The 26,285-nt window shown below is 44.8% G+C and overlaps 1 protein-coding gene across 2 annotated transcripts in view; it reads right to left on the reverse strand.

Annotated features, from left to right (window-relative positions):
* HMGCLL1 (3-hydroxy-3-methylglutaryl-CoA lyase like 1) overlaps window positions 1-26,285 on the reverse strand; it is a 129,311-nt gene that overhangs the window by 11,597 nt on the left and 91,429 nt on the right. For both annotated transcript variants that reach the window (XM_082252579.1, XM_082252580.1), the window contains one exon: window positions 9,436-9,561. In XM_082252579.1, coding sequence (XP_082108705.1) covers window positions 9,436-9,561 — 126 coding nt within the window. The remainder of the gene's footprint in view (window positions 1-9,435; window positions 9,562-26,285) is intronic.

Below are 26,285 nucleotides of genomic sequence, written 5' to 3' on the forward strand. Positions count from 1 at the left end.
TTGTCGACCCCTACTCTCAACCCCAGGGTGCCCACTCCTTAACTGGCACCCAATTTTGTTGGGTCTTTTCGCATCCTCCGTTAGGTGAACCTGATGGTCTATGCCCTCCTGGCATCCGTATCTCCAATGTCTTTCACGTGTCACTATTATACTCCTTCACTTTCTTGCCCTCATCCCATTCCTGTGGGCAATCATGAGGAGTATGAGGTTAGCAGCATCTTGGATTCTCGTCTGTTCCAAGGTCAGGTTCAATACCTGGTGCACTGGAAGGGTTATGGTCCTGAGGAGCGCTCCTGGATTCCCTCCACTGATGTTCATGCTCCCGTCCCACGTTTTTTTATCTCCACGGAGGAGGGGCCGCTGAGGGGAGGGTACTGTCAAGGTCTTCCCTTGCCTTCCTGTTGGCAGCCATCTTAGACATGTGCAGACTGCTGTCTCTTATAAAATCTGTTTGCATCATCACTTACCTGCTGTCTGGGCATCGCTCAGTGATGATGTTGCACACCTAACTATATATATCACCTGATAGCTTGCAGTCCTAGCAATTTTGTTTGTGCTCTAAAGTGCATCACTGCTAACAGTCTTCTGTTCTCCATGTTCCTCCGTGCATGACCTGGCTTGGCTGACGACTTTCCTGGCTTTCGATCGCACATCCGCAGATGACCCCGCATCAGCAGATGATCCGGCATCGGCAGACTACCCCATACTGGACTCAACTCCGGCTTGGATGACTTCCCACTTCTAGACTCAATCCTGACTTGGATAACTACCCACTTCTGGACTTGTCCTCGGCTGTTCCTGATTTCACTCCTCACTCTTTATTGTTGTTGACCTAATAATCTGATTTATTTTACTTGCATCTTCATGTGGTCTGGTTTCCTGGCACCCTGACACAAAGTCGAGTTCCACCTGGTGGGCATGTCACAAATCAGGCAGTTTACGGCAGGTGCAATTCCTGCTGACTTTCAGCCAACCGAACACTGGCTGTGTATGACTGCCTGAAATGGCTATAGACTCTTCTGGCCTGCTTAAGCAGATCTTGGAACCCTGGGTACCTATTTATGAAACGCTGCCCCACCAAATAGAGGACATGTTCCAGGCATGGCACACGTGTCAACTTACTCTGTATAAGGAATGACAGGAGGTTTTTGCCCTGTATAAGGGATGACAGGAGCTTTGTGTCATTATCGAACACCACCATTCCTAGCTCCAGCTGGCGGGGTGTAAACCACCTCTGGGCCTGCCCCTGCAGAGCTGCAAGAATCTCTGCTCTGGTGTGGTTCCTGTCCCCTAGACACACCAACTGAAGCAATGCATGGCACCTTTTTGCCTGACTCATTGAATAGCCCCTTGAACGCTTAGGGGGTTACCTGTGGTTCATAGGATAATTCAGCAGAGAAGGGCATGGAGGAGGAGAAGGAGGAGGAGGGGGTAGAGCTGACAAATCTCGCATCATCACCATTAGCTGTATGGAGACGTGGCAGCATAACAAGCTGCGGCACTGAGCCCTGTCCTGCATCCTTCATAATTGAAAGCAGAGTTACCCAGTGTGCTGTGAACAAAATATAGCGTCCCTTACCATGCTTGCTGCACCACGTGTCAGCAGTAACATGGACTTTGCGGCTGACTGCCTTGCCCCAATGATGAGACAACATTGCCTTCCACATGATGGTACAGAGCTGGAATGGCCTTAGGTGAAAAGAAATACCGACTGGGAGCCTGCCATTGTGGTACAGCCCATTCTGCAAATTCACGGAAGGGGTGGAATCTGCCAGATGGAAAGGCAGATGTTGTAAAGCCAGCAGCTTTGGCAAGCTTGCATTTAGACGCTGGGTATGTGGGTGGCATTGACTGTATCTATTTATTCTTTGCTGCAGCAGATGGGGCAGAGAAATTGACCGTCTATAGTCTACAGCTTGTGGTGTGCTACTGGCAGATGTGCTGCAAGGACCTGGGACACCCTGCGCTATACCATCATTCCCATCAGTGGAGGCTCATGAGGTACAACGGGGGTAGACTAAGGTGAGTAAGGAGGAGGAACAGAATTGCATTCCTTTTGTGTGGCTTTCAGGTGCTCTTGCCAATGGACTGAGTTGTGGGAGGTTAAATGCCTTGTCAAGCATGTGGTACACAAATGGCTGGTGTTTTTGCCACGCTTGATGTGCTTGAGACAAAGTTTGCAACAAAACAGTTTGGTTGACTGCACATGTGCTAAAAAAGGCCCAGACAGCTGAGCTATGGTAAGGGTGCTGTGAGATACAGCTCCCCAATGTGATGGAATAAGGTGGCTGCTCTTTACTTTTCCATTATGGCTGCCTCATTGGGGTTGTGCCTCACCATCACTTTCCTCCTCTGCGCTATCCGGCTCCCAAATCACGTCAGTGACCTCATCATCATCATCATCTCCTCTATTCTCATTACCACTGGAGACAACTTGGCAATATGGTGAAGCTGGGGGAACATGACTGCCAATTTGTGTACCATTGTTTCACCCTCTCTGTAGGCTTATGCTCAACCCTAGAACCAACATCTGAATCAAGTAATGGCTGTGCATCATCAGGGAGCAAGTGGCTGATGCTGTGTTCAAATAACTCAGCTGACTTCTCCATGCCTGATGCTGGGGCTTTGCCAAGAATAGCTGTGGGCATGGAGGCAGATTTAGCCACTCTGGCTGCTGCAGTGAACTGCACACTAGTCTCTGCTTGATGGAGAATGAGGATGGTTTAGTAAGCCAGTCCACCGCCTCCTCTGCATGCTGTGGCTGTATGGCATGGGCGACATCACTAAACATAGGAAATGATGCCCTGCCTGAGGACTGACCACATCCACCATTGCCTGTGGACACATATGCTGCTGACCCCCTCACAGTGCCATAGGATTGTCTGCCTCTCCTTGTTGGCCTCCCAGACATAATGGGAAGGTGCTTATTAACAAAGTACTGTATAATAAAGAGGTGGAAATGTGTACATGGATGCACTTTAATCAATGGAAAGTGGTGTTTGGTGCACTTTAACCTGAGTACTCACTACACAGACACACTCCAAAGACACACTACAATATACTGCAGTAAAATTGCACTAATGCAAGGAAATATACTGCATTAAATGTGCATTAATGCAGAGAAATATACTGCATTAAACGCGCACTAATGCACAGAAATATACTGCGTTAAACGTGCAGTAATGCACTGAAATATACTGAGTTAAACGTGCACAAACACACTGACATATACTGCGCTAAACGGTATGTAACGCACTGAAATATACTGCGTTAAATGTGCACTAATGCACAGAAATATACTGTGTTAATTGTGCACTAAAGCACTGCAATATACTGCCGTAAATGAGGCATAACGCACTGAAATATACTGCGTTAAACATGCACTAACGCACAGAAATATGCTACGTTAACGTGCAGTAATGCACAGAAATATATTGCATTAAACGTGCAGGAACGCACCGAAATACATTACCTTAAACTTGGATTAACGTAAAGTAATATACTGCGCTAGCCGTGACGCAACACACAGAAAAATACTGCGTCAAATGTGCACTAATGTACATAAATATACTGTGTTAAACATGCACTGACGTACAGAATTATACTGCGTTGATTGACACGTAACGCACTGAAATATACTGCGTTAAACGTGCAGTCATGCACAGGAACATACTGCATTAAAAAAGCATGTACCGCACAGAAATATACTGCGTTAAACGTACACTAATGCACAGAAATATGCTGTGTTAAATGTGCACTAAAGCACTGCAATATACTGCTGTAAATGGGACGTAACACACTGAAATATACTGCGTTAAATGTGCAATAACGCATATAAATATACTGCATTAAAGGTGCACTAACGCACAGAAATATGCTGCATTAAACGTGAAATATACTGCCTTAAACTTGCACTAATGCACACAAATATACTGCATTAAAGGTGCACTAAGGCACAGAAATATACTGCATTAAACATGCAGTAACGCACATAAATATACTACATTAAACAGCACATAACGCACTGAAATATACTGCATTAAACATGCACTAACATACAGAAAACTGGATTTTTTGTAGGAACTTACCGTAAAATCCTTTTCTCTGAAGTTTATCGACAGATGCAGCTCCTTATCTTCATGACTCATAGGGTTATGCTCCTCCTTCTAGGAATAGGCACTAGGCAGGAAAAAAACTTAACCACGCCTATGGGGGCTGTGCCTGCAAGCATAACCCCTCTGACTCTGCTATCATCAAACAGTTTAGTTGCAAGCAGTGTTTAGAAGACATGAAACCCCATACCTCAGAAGTAGAGGGGCAGGTGGTGGGTCTGTCGATGAACTTCAGAGAAAAGGATTTTACAGTAAGTTCTTACAAAAATCCAGTTTTCTCTATCGTTCATCAACAGACGCAGCTCCGTATCTTCATGACTCATAGGGATGTCCCAAAGCAGTATAATCATGAGAGGTGGGAAACAACCCAGAAACAAAACATAAGTCCCAAAGGGCTAAGCTTAGCTAACCAGGTAACATGGAGCTCAACCAGGAACAACTGGAGCTCACCAGGAAAAAAAATTGAACCCTCAAAGAGAAACGAAACAGAGTACTCTTTTAAACTGCAGACTGCAAAACCTTGCAGCCAAAAGAAGCATCCGTGGAGGCCAACACATCTACCTTGTCAAATCTCATGAACGTATGCACAGACGACCAAGTTGCCGCATAGCAAACTTGTAGCACCGACGCCTGATGGCGAAAAGCGAAAGAGGCAATCAGCTCTCTCGTAGAATGAGACTTCACTAGGAAAGGAGGAACCTGACCCCTCAGTGAATAGGTCTGTACCACCGTCTGCCTAATCCATCTAGAAATGGTTGCAGCAGACGCAGCCAAATCCCTTACGAGGTCCTTCAGTAAGGACAAAAAGAGCGTCTGATTTTCTAAAGGACTCAGTGGTCTCTAAATAAATCCTGATCACCTGAACCACATCCAAAGAATGCAAGGCATACTACTTAGGATGCTGAGGTTTAGGGCAAAGTGAAGGCAACACAATATCTTCATTCAGATGAAAATCAGAATCCCCCTTAGGAAGGAATGACTGATAAGGTCGAAGTACCACCTTACGCCTGTGTACCATTAGATAAGGTGAGCGGCAAGACAACGCCGCCAATTCAGATACCCTGCGGGCAGAAGTGATCGCCACCAAGAAGGCAACCATCTGAGACAAAGAAATCAGCGAAATCTCCCAACATTTTTCAAAAGGATGCTTTTGAAGAACAGATAACACCAGATTTAGATCCCACGGAGGTAACGGGGATCGCCTCAGAGGAGCCAAATGGCGCACTCCCGGGATAAAAATCCGGATTAGGACATGCGTGGCTAAATGGCATTGAAAATAAATAGCCAAAGCTGAAACTTGGCCTTTGATAGTACCCAAAGCCAACCACTGTTCAACCCCTTTCTGCAAAAAGGCCTAGCGATCAAAAACAAGCGAGGGTGCACCTTCAGCGAATCACACCATGAAATGTACAATTTCCACGAATGATGGTAGATCTTCCTGGTAGCACCAGAAATGACAACATCCAATTTTTTTACATCAGGCTTTGCAAAACAACTGCAATTTCTGGCTGCGACTGTGAACTGGAGGGACCCACAGTCACTTCCTGGGGATCTGCAGGTGAATTTTTATCCTGGGAATCCATTGCTCAAAAAAAATTTATGGGTAATGTCCCTTTAAGACCGTGAAAAACGTGGTCCCACCACTATTACTGCAGATTCATAATTCCTGATTATTATGTAATAATAGCAGAGCAGAAGAGGAAAAAAACCCACAGGGAAACCCAGGAACGTCACCAGACCACAGAGAAGCATCCAGCCTGATCAGTGTAAAAATGAAACTATGGCCCCTTACACACATGTGGACCGTTCAGATCCGCCTGTCCGTTTTTTTGGCGGATCTGAACGGATACCCCATGCATCTCTATGATGCATGGGGCATGAGATGTCAGTGGAGACATGTCCGCTGACATCTGATACGATCCGTCAAATCTGGACGGATGGAAACCCTATTTTCCATCCATCAGGTGGATCGGATGAGAATGGACAGACAGTCCGTTCTCATCCGATTCCCCCATAGAGAAGAGCAGAGACCTGACAGCTCTGATAAATCCCCCAATGAGAAAAACGGTGTTCGCCAACGGACCGCCAGGTGTGAAAGGGGCCTAACACTGTCTGCACAGAAAGAGGAAGAAGCTATGCCTCTATCATTACAAGCCATGCCCCATGCCTGTCCATCCCACGGACCTCAAGAAAATGGCCACTCATACATTCTCAATGGGAAAGCATAGAAAATGGCTGCCCATGCAAACTAATAGGAACACAGAAATAATGAACCACAGCAAAATGGCGGCCCCCACAGCGCACCATGCGGTCTCCAGGACCTCCTAAAGGGGTCCCAGAACAATAGGCATCTAAAGGTCCCTAGCCAGGGACCCACCTAGGACAATCCACCCCTCAAATAAGCACCATAACGGCCGCATTATTACCGCCCCCTAGGTAAAACCTGCTAGGGGTAGGGGAATGCCAAGGGGTACACTAGGTTAGTCTTCGGGGTGCCAGGGAACCGAGGGAGCCCTAAGGTCTGACCATTCCAGGGGGGGCCACACCCACGACCGCCAAGGGTGTTTGGGGGGACAATTTTACTCACCATACAATGGTACCAGCTGGGCGCCACTCCAAAATACTCCAAAGCAGATCACCCCCCCCCACCCCGGGACGAGGGTGTTGTCAGCCAAGGGGAAGCTGTGACTCAGGGCGTTCCAGATCAATGCGTCCCAGTGAGACTGTCCACTCGCAGGCTTGTCCTTATCGATCGTCGTGGCGAGGCCTAGTTCTGGACTATAACCTGCTCACACTCGCTGGTCAGGCTGGGAGACCTTAAGGATATAGATTATCCAGTGTGAGACCGCTGGCTGTTGCTTGTAGCTCCTCTGGATATTGGTCCTCAGGAACTAACTAGTTAAAAAATCAAAAAAATCACAAACTTTCCCTGATACAACTAAGACGGAAGTCCTAGCAGGGAGCTAGGTCCTATTCCTAACACTAGGCAGAACAAAACTGTTTGATGATAGCAGAGTCTGAGGGGGTATGCCTGCAGGGACAGCCCCCATAGTTTTTTTTCCTGCCTAGTGCCTATTCCTAGAAGGAGCAGCATAACACTATGAGTCATGAAGATAAGGAGCTGCGTCTGTTGATGAACCATAGAGAAATATTCTGCTGCGTTAAGCGGCACATAACGCACTGAAATCTATTGCATTAAACGTGCAGTAATGCACAGATATGTACTGCACTAAACTGCACGTAACACACTGAGATAAACTGCGTTAAACGTTCACCAATGCACAGAAATATACTGCTTTAAATGGCACGTAACGCACTGAAATATACTGCATTAAATGGCATGTAATGCACTAAAATATACTGCGTTAAACATGCAGTAACGCACAGAAATATACTGCATTAAACATGCAGTAATGCACGGAATTGTACTGCGTTAAAGGCACGTAACGCACTGAAATATACTGCGTTAAACGTGCCCTAAAGTACAGAAATATACTGCGTTAAATGTGCACTAACACACAGAAATATACTGCGTTAAACGGCACGTAATGCACTGAAATACACTGCATAAAACAACACATTACATGCAGAAATATACTTTGTTAAATATGCAGTAACACACAGAAATATACTGTATTAAACATGCATTAACATTTATTTATTAGAGAAATATTCTGCTGTGTTAAGAGGCACATAACGCACTGAAATCTATTGCATTAAACGTGCAGTAATGCACAGATATGTACTGCACTAAACTGCACGTAACACACAGAAATATACTGCGTTAAATGTTCACTAATGCACAGAAATATACTGCTTTAAATGGCACATAAACACACTGAAATATACTGTGTTAAATATGCACTAACGCACTGAAATATACTGCATTAAACGGCACGTAACACACAGAAATATACTGCGTTAAACTTGCTAAATGCACAGAAATATACTGTATTAAACGTGTAGTAATGAAGAAATATACTGCGGTAAATGTGCAGTAACGCACGGAAAAATACTGCGTTAAACGTGCAGTAACGCGCAGAAATATATGCACTTAACTGCACGTAGCACACTGAAATATACTGCGTTAAACGGCACGTTACATGCAGAAATATACTGTGTTAAATATGCAGTAACGCACAGAAATAAACTGTATTAAACATGCACTAACGCACTGAAATATACTGCATTAAATGTGCAATAACGCACAGAAATATACTGTGTTAAATGTAAATTAATGCACACAAATATACTGCATTAAATAGTACGTAAAGCACTGAAATATACTGCGTTTAACTGCACGTAATGCACAGAAAGGTCTCTGTGCAGAAATTCTTTGGTTATGCAAGCTGATTGTTGCAGCAGCTGTCTGGGTGGCTGGTCTCAGATGATCAGAAGATGATGGATGTGGAGGTGCTGGGCTGTTGTGGTTACACGTGGTCTATGGTAAGTGAGGCCAGTTGGATGTACTGCCAAATTCTCTGAAACGCCTTTGGAGATGGCTTATGGTAGAGAAATGAACATTCAAGTCACGGGCAACAGCTCTGGTGGACATTCCTGCAGTCAGCATGCCAATTGCATGCTCCCTCAAAGCTTGTGACATCTGTGGCATTGTGCTGTGTGATAAAACTGCACATTTTAAGGTGGCCTTTCATTGTGGCCAGCCTAAGGCACACCTGACCTGTGCAATAATCATGCTGTCTAATCAGCATCTTGATATGCCACACCTGTGAGGTGGATGGATTATCTCAGCAAAGGAGAAGTGCTCACTAACACAGATTTAGACAGATTTGTGAACAATATTTGACAGGTGCATATAATTTAAATTTTTGACAGCAAGGTAATTCTTGCTTTCATCAAGAGTACCTCTATAGAGTTATGGTGTGAAGGCACCTTCGACACCCAAAGACCAATTTTTCCACACCTGTTACTTCTATCCAAAGTCTGCTGAAGAGACACCAGAATTTATCCAACAAAATCTCTAATCTTGTTCCCAATGCACTACATTGCGGCCTAAACATACAGACTGGCTCCCCATGCTGTTGTTTACAAAATAAATAAAGTTTGCAGGGAAAATATCATTTTTTTTTTTTTTTTTTTTTTAAAATGCAATTATTTCTGCAGCAGCTTCTATATACAGTACAGATGTGCCACTTAGGTAGACTAAGTGGACCCCCAGGTACTATATTGAAAGGAATTTTTCATTTTTATTGTTATTTCTCAATTTGATGCTTTCACTTACTGCATCGGTAAATCACTGCTTAATTAAAAATTATGTTTTTTACTAACTTTAAAATAAGCAAAAATATGTTCAAAGTGTTACCGTGTGAATACCAAGTCCATTTAGCATATAAAGCACATCTTCTGTTGCAACATTCCCAGTTGAACCTTTTGCATAAGGACATCCACCAAGACCAGATACTGCACAGTCCACCACGCTAACTCCCATCTGCCAGAGACAAATATATGAGCATCAGATAAACAGATGATTTCATGTAACATATTGGCATCCAAAGAAAATATATACAGGTGAATACCCATTCCCAGCAGTTGCACAAAGTTTAACCGCTTCCATACAGAGCAGTTAGACACCCTTCCTGCCCAGACCAATTTTCAGCTTTCAGCACTCTCACACTTTGAATGACAATTGCTCAGTCATGCTACACTATAACCAAACAAAATTTTTATCATTTTTTTCACACAAATAGAGCTTTCTTTTGGTGGTATTTGATCACAACTGGGGTTTTTTTTTTCGTGATATATGCAAAAAAAGAGCAAAAATTTTGAAAAAAAAACACTTTTTTTTAGTTTCAATTATGAAATTTTGCAAAAAATAAATTTTTCTTCATACATTTGGGCCAAAATGTATACTGCTACATGTCTCTGGTAAAATTAACCCAAATTAGTGTATATTATTTAGTCTGTGTGAAAGTTATTGAGTCTAGAAGCTATGGTACCAATTACTGAAAATTGATCACACCAGATGTACTGACTGCCTATCTCCTTTCTTGAGGCCCTGAAATGTCAGGACAGTACAAATACCGACCAAATGACCCCTTTTTGTAAAGTAGACAGTCCAAGGTATTTAGTAAGAGGCATGGTGAGTTTTTTGAAGTTGTAATTTTTTCCCACAATTCTTGGGAAAATGAAGAAAAATTTTTTTTTTCTTTTTTTTCCCACAAAGTTGTCAATTTATAAGCTATTTCTAACACATAGCATGTACACAGCAAAAATTACACCCAAAAATACATTCTGCTACTCCTTCCGAGTATGGCGATACCACATGTGTGAGACTTTTACACAGCCTGGCCACAAAAAGAGACTCCACGTCCAAGAAGCACATTCAGGCGTTCTAGGAGCATAAATACACATAAAACTTTCTTACTACCTATCACACTTTTCAAGGCCCTAGAGCACCAATACAATGGAAAAGTCCACAAAATAACCCCATTTTGGAAAGCAAACACTCCAACGTATATTCTATGAGGCATTATGGGTCGTTTGAACATATCATTTTTTTCCACAGGTTTTTGGAAAATGTGGGAAAAAAATGAAAACTTTTTTTTTTTACACAAAGTTGTCAATTTATAGGATATTCCTAACACATAGCATGTACACAACAAAAATGACACCCCAAAATACATTCTGCCACTCCTCCTGAGTATGGCAATACCACATGTGTGAGACTTTTTCACAGCCTAGCCATATAGAGGGGCCGAACATCCAAGGAGCATCATCATGCATCCTAGCCACTTGCCTAGGCCTATTTTTGACATTTGGTGTTTACAAGCTAAAATCAGTTGTTTTGCTAGAAAACTGCTTAGAACCCCCAAACATTATATATTTTTTTTAGCAGAGACCCTAGAGAATGCGTAGCGGTCTTCCAAACGCAATTTTTTTGGAAAAAATTCACTTTTTTTAATTAAAAAATAAGAAACAAGTAAAGTTAGCCCAATTTTTTTCCATAATGTGAAAGATAATAATACGCCGAGTAAATAGATACCCAACATGTCATGTTTCAAAATTGCGCACGCTCACGGAATGGTGACAAACTTTGGTACTTAAAAATCCCCATAGGCGACAATTTAAAAATTTTTTACAGTTTGCCATCTTTGAGTTACAGAGGAGGTCTAGGGCTCAAATTATTCCCCTTGCTCTAACGATCGCGGCGATACCTCACATGTGTGGTTTGAACACCGTTTACATATGTGGGCGGGGTTTCTGTATGCATTCGCTTCTGCGCGCGAGCTAACGGGGACAGGGCGCTTTAATTTTTTTTTTTTTTTTTTTTACTATTTATTTTATTTATTATTTTTTATTTTTACACCGTTTAAAAAAAAAAAAAAAAATTGATCATTTTTATTTCTATTAAAAGAAATGTAAATATTCCTTGTAATAGAAATAGGCACGACAGGACCTCTTTTTTGTGAGATCTGGGGTCAAAAAGTCCTCAGATCTCACAAGTACACTAAAAGATAGAAAAAAAAAAATAAAATAATTATAATATAAAATGAAAAAAAAAAAAAAAAAGGACCTTTAAACCGGTTGCTAGGCAACAACATTTTCCGTAGCTCCGGTCCTCCAAGACCATAGAGTCAAGTGAGGGCAAGCTTGCCCTCACTCGACATCCTGTCTGTGAGGATTCGGGACCGGATCGTTTTCCCCGCTGCCGGCGGGTCCGGTAAGCGGGGAAAAGGACCGGAACGCGTCGGGAGGGGGGGGGCGCCTCTTCCGCCATCCCGGAAGGGTGATCCCACGGCGAATCCGCCGCTGGGACCACCCTTATCGGAAAGCCAACCGTCCACCGTTTAAAAAAATACCAGGGTTATGGCAGCTATCTGCTGCCATAACACCGGTATTTAGGTTTAAACGGACGACGTATATAAACCTTTTTGGACTTGGACATGGTGGCTGTATGAAGGGTGACAGGTACTCGGGTACTTTGTTGGGCAGGTGACAGGTACTCTGGTACTGATGAGCAGGTGGCAGGTACTCGGGTACTCCGATAGGCAGGTGACAGGTACTCGGGTACTCTGATGGGCAGGTGACAGGCAGGTGATAGGTACTGATGAGTAGTACTCACTGACTGATAGGTGATAGGTGATACTGTACTGATGGGTACTGATGATCAGTACTGATACGTGATAGGTACTGATGAGTACTGATGAGTAGTGATGGGTACTGATGAGCAGGCGGCAAGTACTTGGGTACTTCAGGCGTCAGGTACTCTGATGAGCAGGTGGAAGGTACTCGGGTACTCTGATGGGTAGGTGACAGGTACTCAGGTACTCTGATGACGGGTACTCCGTTGACAGGTACTCAAAGTACCAGAGTACCTGTCATCAGAGTACCCGAGTACCTGTCATCAGAGTACCCGAGTACCTGTCATCAGAGTACCCGAGTACCTGTCAGAGTACCCGAGTACCCGTCATCAGAGTACCCGAGTACCTGTCATCAGAGTACCCGAGTACCTGTCAGAGTACCCGAGTACCCATCATCAGAGTACCCGAGTACCCGTCATCAGAGTACCCGAGTACCTGTCATCAGAGTACCCGAGTACCTGTCATCAGAGTACCCGAGTACCCGTCATCAGAGTACCCGAGTACCTGTCATCAGAGTACCCGAGTACCCGTCATCAGAGTACCCGAGTACCCGTCAGAGTACCCGAGTACCTGTCATCAGAGTATCCGTCATCAGAGTACCTGAGTACCTGTCATCAGAGTACCCGAATACCTGTCACCAGCCCATCAGAGTACCCGAGTACCTGTCATCTGAGTACCTGATGACAGGTACTCGGGTACTTTGATGGGCTAGTGACAGGTGCTCTTTATTGGGGGGGGGGCAATCAGTGTGTTTAGGGTGCACTGTAGTTGGTAACTAGCTGTTACCACAATCTCCTCCTCACACAGGATCAGTGTGTGAGGAGGAGAACACGGTGACAGCTAGTTACCGTGTTCTCTGTTGACATTTGTGACCGGCTGTGATTGGACACAGCCGGTCACGTGGTAAAGAGCCAATTTCATTGGCTCTTTACCTAGATCGGGGATCGACTCTGTCCGAGGGACGAGCCTCGTCCCCGATCGCTGCTCTGCGCGCCCCCGGGGGCGCGCATTGCAGAGAGAACGAGCGGCTCGTGCTGGAGCCGCTCATGTGATCGGCTGTGATTGACACAGCCGATCACGTGGTAAACAGCCAATTTCTATTGGCTGTTTACCTTGATCAGTGATGGGCTATGTCCGAGCCTCATCCCTGATCGCGCCGCTGCGCGCCGCCGGGGGCGCGCAGTAGCAGCTAGAACGGGCCGACGTCATATGACGGCGGCCTGGATCTAGACAACCACTTTGCCGACGTCATTTTACATGACTCGGTATGGAAGTGGTTAAGGATTGAAAACATTTACAGTATTTGATGTATTTTGTATCAAACCAAATTAGATAAAATTTGCCCAAGATCCACCCAGTGAAATCTGTCTTTCAGTAGGAAAGTATATTCAATGTAACATGCACCCTATGTAAAGGGTAAATATATCCTCACATTTACATGAATCTCATATTTCACCTGGTTGTCAAATTATTGTAATTTGTACCTGAAAATGCAAAAACAGTCTGAGAGTGCTGAACACGTGTGTTAATGCATGTTCAGCACTTTTATATTTTTCTCTTTTTCAACTTAAACAAATTATGCAAAAACAGCTGGTGCTCCTCTATAGCAAAGGATCTGTGAGTGTGTAGCCCCCTGCTGTGCTGATACCAGCTCACATGCTCCTCAGTGCTTTGGATGATTCTCTCAAAGAACAAGGGTCCTCTCCCAAAACATCAGTACCCTAACAGGAGTGGGCTCTTGACCACCTCAGGTGGCCAGCAGAGGGTGCTGACAATGGGAGGGCTTATTTATCACTAACCTGGGGGGAAAGAAAGTGGAAATTGTTTTTTAAGAACTGTTTTTTGGGATCCCTCTGACCCAAAGCCAGTTCAGTATGTGTGCAGGTAAGAAAAATACAAAAATAAACATACAACATTGTTTGAAAACTGAGGAAGTAGCTGTTACAGGCAAGGCTTCAAGGGCATAGGGGACTCTTGTTAAGGCATTTTCCATGACATCACTGCCCATAATTAGCATGGGAATGAGTGTTTGAATCAGTGAGGGACGTGGGACTCATGTTCCTTCTTTGAAGCTGCCAAAAGCTTCATGACTGTTGCGTCATGAAGGATGCAATATAATCTGGTAGATAAATATTTGTTAAAAAAAGTTTTATAAAGTATTTCAGGGAGGGGGCAACCACCTACTTTTTCAATATAAGTACCAGCTAAATGCTACATAAGCCCCCTTTGCTGGCACCCCCTAAGTGCTACCTAAGCCCCCCTTGCTGGCACCTTCTTTGTTTGTTCTTAGATAGAAAACGGGTTACAGGGGCGTGGTGATAAATAACAATTACTGGTCTGGAGTGGTAAGAGGGGTACCCCAAGGCTCTGTCTTGGGACCAATTCTGTTTAATTTATTCATAAATGATATAGATGATGGAATAAATAGCTCAATCTCAGTTTTTGTGGATGATGCAGGGTAATAACTTTACATCAGGATAAAGAAATTTTACAGAAAGGCCTGAACAAAATAATAGGGTGGGCAACTACATGGTAAATAAGGTTTAATGTGGAGAAATGTAGGGTAATGCACTTGGGGGCTAAAAACATAAATGCAAACTACTCACTAGGGGGGGAACCTCTGGGGGAATCTAGGATGGAGAAAGATCTGGGAGTTCTAGTAGATGACAGACTGGGCAATAGCATGCAATGTCATGCTGCAGCTACCAAAGCCAGCAGAATTATAGCATGCATAAAAAAGGGGATATACTCCAGGGTTAAAAATATAATCCTGACACTTTATAAAACTTTGGTCAGACCACATCGGGGGTATTCCATCCAATTCTGGTCACCAGTCCTCAGAAGGGTTGTGCTGGAGCTGGAGAAAAACTATATTGTAAATCTCTGAAATATACCTGTCTGTTGTGACAGAGTATATATTACAGACAATTTTTTAAAGTCTTGATGGTTATCGCAGATATTGTGAACTATTTGTGCTTTTGATAAAACACAAGATGGTACCTGTTTGATGTGTAATCGGTTAATTGCCTAGTTAACTAAATTCAGTGCCAATTTCTCACAGTCTGCTGGCATCTAGATTGTGGTCTCGCACAACTGGTGACAGCACTATAAGATCGATCACCGCTATTGTCACATTTTATGTAAAAAGTAAAAGTGTGAACCAACCATATTTGAGATGTGCTTAAGTGATTTAAGCAATTATCTGTAGACTATGATTAATCTTACAGTATTTCCTAAACTGCAATGAGTATTTTAGACTAAATCTTTCTGATTAAAGTGGAACTTCACCCAAAAGGTGAAGTTCCGCTTGTTTACATCCCCGCTCCCACTTCCGGTCAGATCTGAGCAGCAGTTCCCCCAAACCCCTTCTTCCCTTTGCAGCATTCTCAGACACATAACAGGTCTCAGAAGACTGTAGGACCATTCACAAAGCGGCTCGCACATGCGCAGTAGGAAACCTTACCTAAGATGCCTGCACCTGGCCCCGAAGCCGATTTAAGAATTGGCTCCGGCGAGTACATCGCTGGATCCCTGGAGACAGGTAAGTGTCCTTTTATTAACCACCTCCCACCCGGCCACTGTACATATACGGCCGTGTGGGAGTCTTGTCCTTCTGATTGGACGTTCCCGAACGTCCTGCAGAAGGAGCGAGATCGCTGCGCCAAGGGTATTTACCCATTTACCATCCCTACCTCCCATAGACACACACAAATACTGTACATTGCCACCCTTTTCATGGAGATATTGATCCCCTAACCATTATTTAAATAATATCAAATCTCAGAGCCGGCTTGCCTAATGTCAATTTGGAGATGCATGCAAAAATTGCAGAATCTAATCAGAACTAAAGACGTAGGTATGTAAAGCTGATATCATGGACAAATGTTATATCTAGTAGAGACACTAAAAAATACAATAGCTAGCCTCTCTACCTGAAATTACCAATGATGGTTGAAATGCTTTTTATGTAGAACCAAATCAATTAAAAACCTGATCTGGACTCAACTCCACCTCATCCTTCAAATCAGGGGTCTCCGAACTTTATAAACAAAGGGCCGGTTTACTGATCTTCAGACCTTATGGGGGTTAAACTGTGGCCCCTGGGAGTAGAAAATGGAATAATGCCCTATTGATGGTGTCAGTGAGAAGAATAATGTCCCATCTTTGGTGTCAGTGGAGGAATAGTGCCTCATATCAGTGGGAGAAATAGTGTCCCAGGGGCAGCATTAAGGCAAGCAAAGGACCGCATCCAGCCCCCAGGTCGCAGTTTTGGAGACCATTGCTCTAAATGTATTCTATAAACAAATTGAACACCATATATTGAACATATAAAAAATATATATATATTTTTTTTGTTAAATGTTCAAGTAATAAAGCATTTATTCAAGTGCTGTAAGTTATTACTGGAGTGCTCCCAAGCATAAGTGTTCAATTTGTTTATAGAATACATTTAGAAGATGAGGTGGGGTTGAGTCCAAGCCGGGTTTCTAATTGCTTTGGATCTACATGATATTGTCAACACCTGCGACTCCTCCCCATATATCATTTGTTATTTTGGTTAAGATTTGCGGGTGGGAGCTTTAGAGGATTCGTGGATTCAATTTTGTTAAAAACACAGTTTGTCTGAGATACGTTATAGATGGCAGTTTGAGTTAAAAAATCAGTTTAATGCAATTGTGTCCTAGATAAAATGTATTTTAAGAAATTTGGTTACTTTAGAAAACAAAAAGATTTTGACAGGTATGAAGTGCAGGTGTGCCTGCACATACCTCCAGCAGCTTTCATGTCCTTTATTGCTTTCAGTTGAACGCAGAGCCATTCTGACAAGGCTAAGCTATGGCACTTCCCTACAGTGCTTAAGTTTGCTCTCGTCATCTGGTTTCCTGAACATCCCTATCGACCAATGAGGCAATCCACCAAGGTGATGAGCTATGATTTTTATAAATGGTTTTGTATTGTGTTTTGTAAAGTGGTGTTGAGGCCATTGCAGTGTTTTGGAGAAACATTTGCTCTCACAGATCGCTGTCTGGCCAGGGAATGGGTGTGTACAGTATGCAGCCTATACGTTTGAAAGGCCTTTGTCTTCTACACAGGGAGTCTTCCTGTAGAATATCAAATGATTGATTGATGGCAGTGCAAAAGGCTGAGGTGATCTAGAATTTGGCTCGCTGTGTGTAAATTGTCTTGATTAAAGTGTTACTAAACCCACAACAGTAAAATCCGTCTGTATATGCAGTAAAGCATGCTTGTTATACTCACTGAGGAATCCAAGGGGTAAGGGGTTAATCCTCTGTATTGTGTATAACGGCTGTGTGATCCTTTCTCTCTGATCCTCTTCTTTACCTTACTCCAGGGCTCAAAATTTAAAGTCCTGAGCTACTAGCCAGGCCTTAAGGGTTACTCGCCACCAGTTGCCCCACCCAACTCCTACCCTGCCCCGCCCCTAATTCCGCCCCAAAACACGCCCTCATAAAATTACACTGTTAAATGTTTTTGCATTAATGCAGAAGTTACAAAAATAAATATTAATAACAAAGTTTTCAGTGCCCATCAATGCAGCCTAATCAGTGCCCATCAAGGGTCTGGAACCCCCAAATCACCCTCCTAGTACCCCCCCCCCAAATTTCACCTCCTAGAACAAATCCTACTTGTCAAATCCTCCCCCCATCAAAAATTTCCCCCTAGCACAAAAAACCCTCATTATTCCTACTGGCACAACCCCCCCTCCAAATACCCCTTTTTAACAGCCTCAAGACTTCCTGTTCTGGCACAAATCCATCCCCCCACCCCATTCCAATAATCTCTATAAGGACGATCCCCAAATTCCCCACTCTTGGCACAAATCCTCCCCCCCCCCCAGCACGAATCACTCCTCCTAGCACCCTCCCCCCCAATTCCCCTGCTAGAAGAAATCTTATATCTCTCAAATTCCCCATCCAAAGCACAACCCCCCTCATATCGATCCCACTTAGAAGTAATCATCTTCTCCCCACCCCTCCTAGTACAAATACTTTGTGGGGGATTGTCCCGGGGGGGGGTTGGAATAAGAGAATTTGTAGCATGAGGGGTGGGGAGAAGATGATTACTTCTAGATGGGATCAATATGGGAGGGGGGTTGTGCTAAAAGGGGGGGGACTGTGCTGAGATGGGGGGGTTGTGCTAGGAGGGGGGGGGGACTGTGCTGAGATGGGGGGATTGTGCTGAGATGGGGGGATTGTGCTAGGAGGGGGGGGCTGTGCTGAGATGGGGGGTTGTGCTAGGAGGGGGGGATTGTGCTGAGATGGGGGGGTTGTGCTAGGAGGGGGAGGGACTGTGCTGAGATGGTGGGGGGGTTGTGCTAGGAGGGGGGGATTGTGCTGAGGTGGGGGGGTTGTGCTAGGAGGGGGGGATTGTGCTGAGATGGGGGGGGTTGTGCTAGGAGGGGGGGATTGTGCTGGGATGGGGGGGTTGTGCTAGGAGGGGGGGATTGTGCTGAGATGGGGGGTTGTGCTAGGAGGGGGGGATTGTGCTGGGATGGGGGGGTTGTGCTAGGAGGGGGGGATTGTGCTGAGATGGGGGGGGGTTGTGCTAGGAGGGAGGGGGGGATTGTGCTGAGATGGGAATTTGGGAGGTGACAGGATAAGATTTGTACCCCAGTGTAGTTCTCCCTTTCCTCCAGCATGCAGACCTCAGATACAGCGCGGCACATCGCTCTGTGTTCCTCCTCTTCATATGTCAGAGTGGAGGAGGAGCGGAGGAGAAGCCTATTTCTATTGCTTTGCACGGACAGCTGGCGGAAGAGATGCGGCTGCAGAAGCAGAAGGGGAAGAAGATTGTGTCTCAGGAATGACACTGGATGTCAGATGGGACTATACAGAGTTTGTTACCCGCCCCCTTTCCACATTGCTTACTTTGACTCGGAGGAGAGGGGATAACAAACTCTGTATAGTCCGGATCTGACATTCAGTGTCCTTCCTGAGCCGCAATCTTCTTCCCCTTCTGCAGCCGCATCTCTCCCGCCAGCTGTCCATGCAAAGCTTTAGGAATTGTCTTCTCCTCCGCTCCACCTCCACTCTGACTCTTTAAGGGGAGAAGAAGTCCCGATCTGATGTCTGCTATACTGACAGGAGTGTGAAGCCCAGCGAGAAGACAGAGAGAGAGCACATGCCGCTCTCTCCTGTCACAAAAACACTCCTGGCAGCGCCCCCTCCACCTCCCATGACATAGACGCTCAGGGCAGGCATCCATCCATCCATCCCACCCTCCCTTGTACCGGCTCTGGGTGAGATGATCGGCTTACCCCCTCCATCAGTCCTGCTGGCCGGATAATGTTGGAGCGGCGGATCATCCCGCTTAGCAGCTTTAATTGTAATTGGCGGGCGCTCGCCGGCATACACAGTCCCGCCTCCTAGCCCGGCTTCTTTGATAGACGTCACACGTCCTGGTTGGGCAGGTGTTCTGTCTATCAAAGAAGCCGGGCTAAGAGACGGGACTGTGTATGCCGGCGAGCGCCCGCCAATTACAATTAAAGCTGTTACAGCTGGATGATCCGCCGCTGACATTATCCAATCCTTCGGCCAGCTTTTCTCTCCTCTCTTCCCCTGACAGTAGCTCGCCCGACATAATTTTCCACTCGCAAAATGCGAGTAGGCGAGTGGAAAATTTGAGGGCTGCCTTACTCCAACCCATCTCGTGATAGAACAGAGCATTAGGAGTTAGGCTGCACATGCTCAGCTTGGTGTATATTGCTAGAGAGTTTTTTTTTCCTTGGGATTAGTGATGGACGAACATCGGCCGGGGCGGTTTGCGAACGTCAGCCGCAAATTTTCTCAAAAGTCAGCGAACCGCGAGTTCGCGGCGGGCCCCATTGACTTTAATGGGAGGCGAACTTTAAAAACCTTTAGGTCATATTTGCAGCCACAAAAGACTTACTAGCTGTGCACAAATAGTCCCAGCACATGGACAATGTCATAACAGAAGTATTGCAATTGGAAAAGTTGCCCTAAAAATGTTTTTTTTTTTTACAGCAAAAAACATTTTTTTTTTCCCATAAATCAGCAAGAACTGACAGCAGCCAGTAAATACATGTCAAAGTGTCGGCCAGTGTAGGCCCCAAAAAATAGCCCACATGTGTTTACCTGACAGCTAAGAACATTGTATTCTGTGGCTGAAGGTACATTAGGCATTCACAGGATACTGAAGTAAGTGTCGGTCATGAAAGGCCCCAAAAAATAGCCCACATGGGTTTACCTGACAGCTAAGAACATAGTATTTGGTGGCTGGAGGGAGGTACATTAGGCATTCACAGGATACAGAAGTAAGTGTCAGCAAGTATAGGCCCCAAAAATTAGCCCACATGGGTTTACCTGAAAGCTAAGAACGTAGTATTTGGTGGCTGGTTGTACATTAGGCATTCACAGGATAAAGAAGTAAGTGTCGGCCAGTATAGGCCCCAAAAATTAGTCCACATGGGTTTACCTGACAGCTAAGAACGTAGTATTCTGTGGCTGAAGGTTCATTAGGCATTCACAGGATACAGAAGTAAGTGTCGGCCTGTATAGGCCCCAAAAATTAACCCACATGGGTTTACCTAAAGGCAAAGAATGTAGTATTTGGTGGCTGGAGGTACATTAGGCATTCACAGGATAAAGAAGTAAGTTTCGGCCGGTATAGGCCCCAATAATTAGCCCACATGGGTTTACCTGATAGCTAAGAACATAGTATTTGGTGGCTGGAGGTACATTAGGCATTCACAGGATGCAGAAGTAAGTGTCGGCCAGTATAGGCCCCAAAAATTAGCCCACATGGGTTTACCTGACAGCTAAGAACATAGTATTTGGTGGCTGGAGGTACATTAGACATTCACAGGATAAATAAGTAAGTGTCGGCCAGTATAGGCCCCAATAATTAGCCCACATGGGTTTACCTGACACCTAAGAATGTAGTATTTGGTGGCTGGAGGTACATTGGGCATTCACAGGATACAGAAGTAAGTGTCGGCCAGTATAGGCCCCAAAAATTAGCCCACATGGGTTTACCTGACAGCTAAGAACGTAGTATTTGGTGGCTGGAGGTACATTAGGCATTCACAGGATACAGAAGTAAGTGTCGGCCAGTATAGGCCCCAAAAAATAGCCCACATGCGTTTATCTGACAGCAAAGAAAGTTGTATTCTGTGGCCGGAAGTACATTAGGCATTCACAGAAAAAATAATTGCCAGCCCTGAAAGGCCACAAAAATTTGGCATTCAATGGACATGAAATGCCTTTTATGCCGCAGTATTTAGCGAAGACAAGGACCAGGAACTGTTGTGGGTGGATGGCGGTCTGCCGGATATTTGTGGCCTGGCATGAGGAATTTTAATGAAACATGGTCTACTGGTCACATGTGTCGAATTCCTCAAAGATCCATGCCTCATTCATTTTTATAAATGTGAGGTAGTTTACACTGTCATGAGCTAGGAGAATGCGCTTATCGGTCACGATCCCCCCTGCTGCGCTGAACGTCCTTTTGGACAGGACACTGGGTGGGGGGCAAGCCAACATTTCCATTGCAAATTGTGCAAGCTCTGGCCAGAGGTCAAGCCTGCCAACCCAGTAGTCCAGGGGTTCATCACTCCTCAGAGCTTCCACATCGGCCGTTAACCCAATGTAGTCGGAAATCTGTCGGTCTAGGCGTTCCCTGATGCTGGATCCGGGGTACAGCTGTCGATGGTTTTGACTGAAAGAAGGATCTGATATCTGAAGTGACCAAGACATCTTCAAACCGCCCTCTTCTTGCAGGTGCTGTTGGATTGTTACCCACAACTGTCTCTCTGTGACTGGAAATTCCTCTGCCAGCGCACGCAAAGGCAGAATGCAGCATTTCCCGCAGCAAGGCCTGGAAGTTCTGCATTCTGACCGCCCTCTGTGATTGTGGTAACATTTCCGCCATTTTTTGTTTGTACTGGGGGTCTGATATGGCGGTAGTTGGCGGGCTATCGGTTCCGACAAGCCAGCAAACGTTGGGCAAGAGAGTTATCCGGCGTCATCATTTTTTTATGCTCCAACAATTGGGCAACGGAAGCCTGCCTTTTTCCACAACAACGTGAGGACGGCATGATGGAAGGTGGAGTGGAGGACAATTGTGAGGAGAGAGGAGAAGAGGCTGGATGGTGAGAGCCTGGAGTGTGGCTTTGTGGGTTCTGACGGCGTTGCTCCCACTGGGCTCGGTGATGGGAGTTCAGGTGCCTTCTTAAGGCGGTCTTCCCTAGGTGAGTGTTGGGCTTACCGCGACTTATGCGTTGACTGCGGAGCCATGTGCCGACATCCTGGGAGCGCCAGATGTTAATGTACAGGGTTGATGGCTCGCTCCTGATACATTTGCAGTCTGCTTTGTCCCTCCTGTGCAATGCAAGTTCCGCCTGCTTCTCCTCCCTATCTGCTGGTCCGTCTCTCCCTCTGAACTCCCTTCCTCTTCCTCTCTTGTGGCCACCCACGTGACGTCCATAGACACGTCATCATCCACGTCACCTTCACCACCACTAACATTTGAGATGATCTCGGAGTAGGCAGCAACAGCGGGGACCAACTTCCTTGGGCTGATCTGGGTACTGTCGTCAGACTGCTGAGTGGCGGCTGTTGCTACCTCCTCTTCCTGATCTGATGCCAACAATGGCTGCGCATCGCAAATGTCTTGTGATGGATCAGAAAATAATTCCAGTGACTCAAGCGGAGGGTATGTGGTGGTGGTGGTGTTTTTGGTGGTGTCTTTGGGGATGCACACAGCAGAGAGTGAAGAGGGTGCAGATAGAGAGGATGAGGAGGGTGCAGAAGAGGAAGGCTGAGTAAGCCACTCAACCAAGTCTGGTGCATCCTTCAACGTAATCGAATGCACCTTCTGAATCTTCACACTTTGGCTCCGGCCTACTGCTCCTGCCCTACCTCTACCACCCCTGTGTAAGTGTCTGCCTCTTCCTCTGCCTGTCATGTTTTTAAATTACCCTGCAACAAAAGTCTCTAGAGAATCGCAGTATATGTGGAAAAAGGTATATAACACCCCGCTTCAATCTGTGGTATTAGGGGGCTACAGGTTTATCACACCAGTTCTACAAATAATTGGCCAGTAACTGTTGTCACTGTGTGTAGCACAGTTAACACAGAAAAAGAGGCCAACTTTTTGCAGGACTAAAATACAATCTTAGAAAAGTATACTGTTAAATAACACCCCACTTCAATATGTGGTATTGGGGGGCCACAGTTTTATCACACCAGTTCTACAAATAATTGGCCAGTAACTGCTGTCACTGTGTGTAGTACAGTTAACACAGCAAAAGAGGCCACATTTTTGCAGGACTAAAATACAATCTTAGAAAAGTATACTGTTAAATAACACCCCACTTCAACATGTGGTATTGGGGGGGGGGGCACAGTTTTATCACACCAGTTCTACAAATAATTGGCCAGTAACTGCTGTCACTGTGTGTAGCACAGTTAAAACAGAAAAAGAGGCCACATTTTTGCAAATTTTTAAAATACAATCTTAGAAAAGTATACTGTTAAATAACACCCCACTTCAATATGTGGTATTGCGGGCCCTTGGTTTATCACACCAGTTGTTCAAAAAATTGGCCAGTCAGTTCGGCACTGTGTGTATCAGACTTAACGCAGCAAAAGAGGCAATATTGTTGCAGGACACAAATACACTTATAAAAGTATACTCAGATAACACCCCACTTCAATATGTGGTATTGGGGGGCCATTGGTCTATCACACCAGTTGTTCAAAAAATTGGCCAGGGAGTTTGGCACTGTGTGTATCAGAGTTACTGCAGTAAAAGAGGCAATATTGTTGCAGGACACAATTACACTTGTAAAAGTATACTCAGATAACGCCCCACTTCAATATGTGGTATTGGGGGGCCACTGGTCTATCACACCAGTTGTTAAAAAATTGACCAGGGAGTTTGGCACTGTGTGTATCAGAGTTAACACAGCAAAAGAGGCAATATTGTTGCAGGATACAAATACACTTGTAAAAGTATACTCAGATAACACCCCACTTCACTATGTGGTATTGGGGGGCCACTGGTTTATCACACCAGTTGTTCAAAAAATTGGCCAGTGAGTTTGGTACTGTGTGTCAGACTTAACACAGCAAAAGAGGCAATATTGTTGCAGGACACAAATACACTTATGAAAGTTTACTCAGATAACACCCACTTCAATATATGGTATTGGGGGGCCACTGGTCTATCACACCAGTTGTTCAAAAAATTGGCTAGGGAGTTTGGCACTGTGTGTATCAGAGTTAACGCAGCAAAAGAGACAATATTGTTGCAGGACACAAATACACTTGTAAAAGTATACTCAGATAACACCCCACTTTTAATATGTGGTATTGGGGGGCCACTGGTATATCACACAAAAGAGGCAATATTGTTGCAGGACATAAATACACTTAGGAAAGTATACTCAGATAACACCCCGCTTCAACCTGTGGTATTGAGGGGGGGGGGGCACAGGTTTATTACACCAGTTCTACAAATAATTGGCCGGTAATTGTTGTCACTGTGTGTAGCACAGTTAACACAGCAAAAGAGGCCAAGTTTTTGCAGGACTAAAATACACTCTTAGAAAAGTATACTGTTAAATAACACCCCACTTTAATATGTGGTATTGGGGGGCCACTGGTCTATCACAACAGTTGTTCAAAAAATTGGCCAGTGAGTTTGGCACTGTGTGTAGCAGAGTTAACACAGCAAAAGAGACAATATTGTTGCAGGACACAAATACACTTGTAAAAGTATACTCAGATAACAACCCACTTTTAATATGTGGTATTGGGGGGCCACTGGTCTATCACACCAGTTATAATACATTAAAAGTGCTTTTGTCACTGTTTGTAGTATTGCTGCAGCAACGCTCAGTCACCACACCAGTCTCAATGCTGCACAGTGCACCATACAAATCCACTATAATATGCTTTCTATATTACAAAGTATATCATACCGTGGATTACACCCCTATATAGTGCACTGCACACCTATACCAAATAAATTGCAGCCCTTTAAATTACTTTTGTGGACATTAACAGAGCGATTTGTGTTACTGCTGATCTCTGTCCCTGGAGCACACTGGATACCTGTCCCTAAACTGAAAAACTGCACACCTATACCAAATAAATTGCAGCCCTTTAAATGACTTTCGTGGACATTAACAGAGCGATTTGTGTCACTGCCGATCTCTATCTGTCCCTGGAGCACAGATTGGATACCTGTCCCTTAACTGCACAGAAACTGCACACCTATACCAAATACATTGCAGCCCTTTAAATGACTTTTGTGGACATTAACAGAGCGATTTGTGTCACTGCCGATCTCTATCTGTCCCTGGAGCGAAAAATTGGATACCTGTCCATCAACTGAAAAGAGACTGTAGTAGACCTATACTGAAATACCAGCCCTGAAAAGGACTTTTGTGGATCTTAACAGAGCTATTTGTGTCTGGCAATCTCTCCCTGATGAACACAGCAGACCTTTTCCTATGCTGACAAAAATCAAGAATGTGAAATGGCTGCCTGCTCTAGTCTATTTATAAGGTAGTTGACATGTCCATGTGCTGAAATGTTTCAATTGGCTGCCCCGTTCCACCTGACGGCTGTGTCATGGGTCAAAGTTCTCCCCAATGTAAACTAATATGGCCGCCGCGAACAACGCCATGTGTTCGCAAAATTGGCGGGTAGCGAACAAGCAAAATTTGCCGCGAACCGACCGCCGGGCGAACTGCAAGGCCATCCCTACTTGGGATCGTGCATGTGATCAGCACAGGGCCAATCAGCACTGTTCAGACATGTCCAGACAGAGGATCAGGAGAGAATGAAAACTTCTCCAACAAGCTTTAAGCAGAGACTGAAACAAGTCACAAGTTTGCTATATACTGCTGATGAGAAAAGGTATTTAGCAGTTTATATTTTACTAAAATTATTGCATTTCCATGTTCTGTGTACTGTGTGAGACCAGATATAGTGAATGCAGGGTCCTGGGTTTACTAACACCTTAATCTTAGGGATTTCACAAATGAGGAATGTTTTGCGATTGTTAGCACAGTGTTTGT

The sequence above is a fragment of the Pelophylax lessonae genome, assembly GCF_965119305.1.
Source record: "Pelophylax lessonae genome assembly, chromosome: 3".
Lineage (NCBI taxonomy): Eukaryota > Metazoa > Chordata > Amphibia > Anura > Ranidae > Pelophylax > Pelophylax lessonae.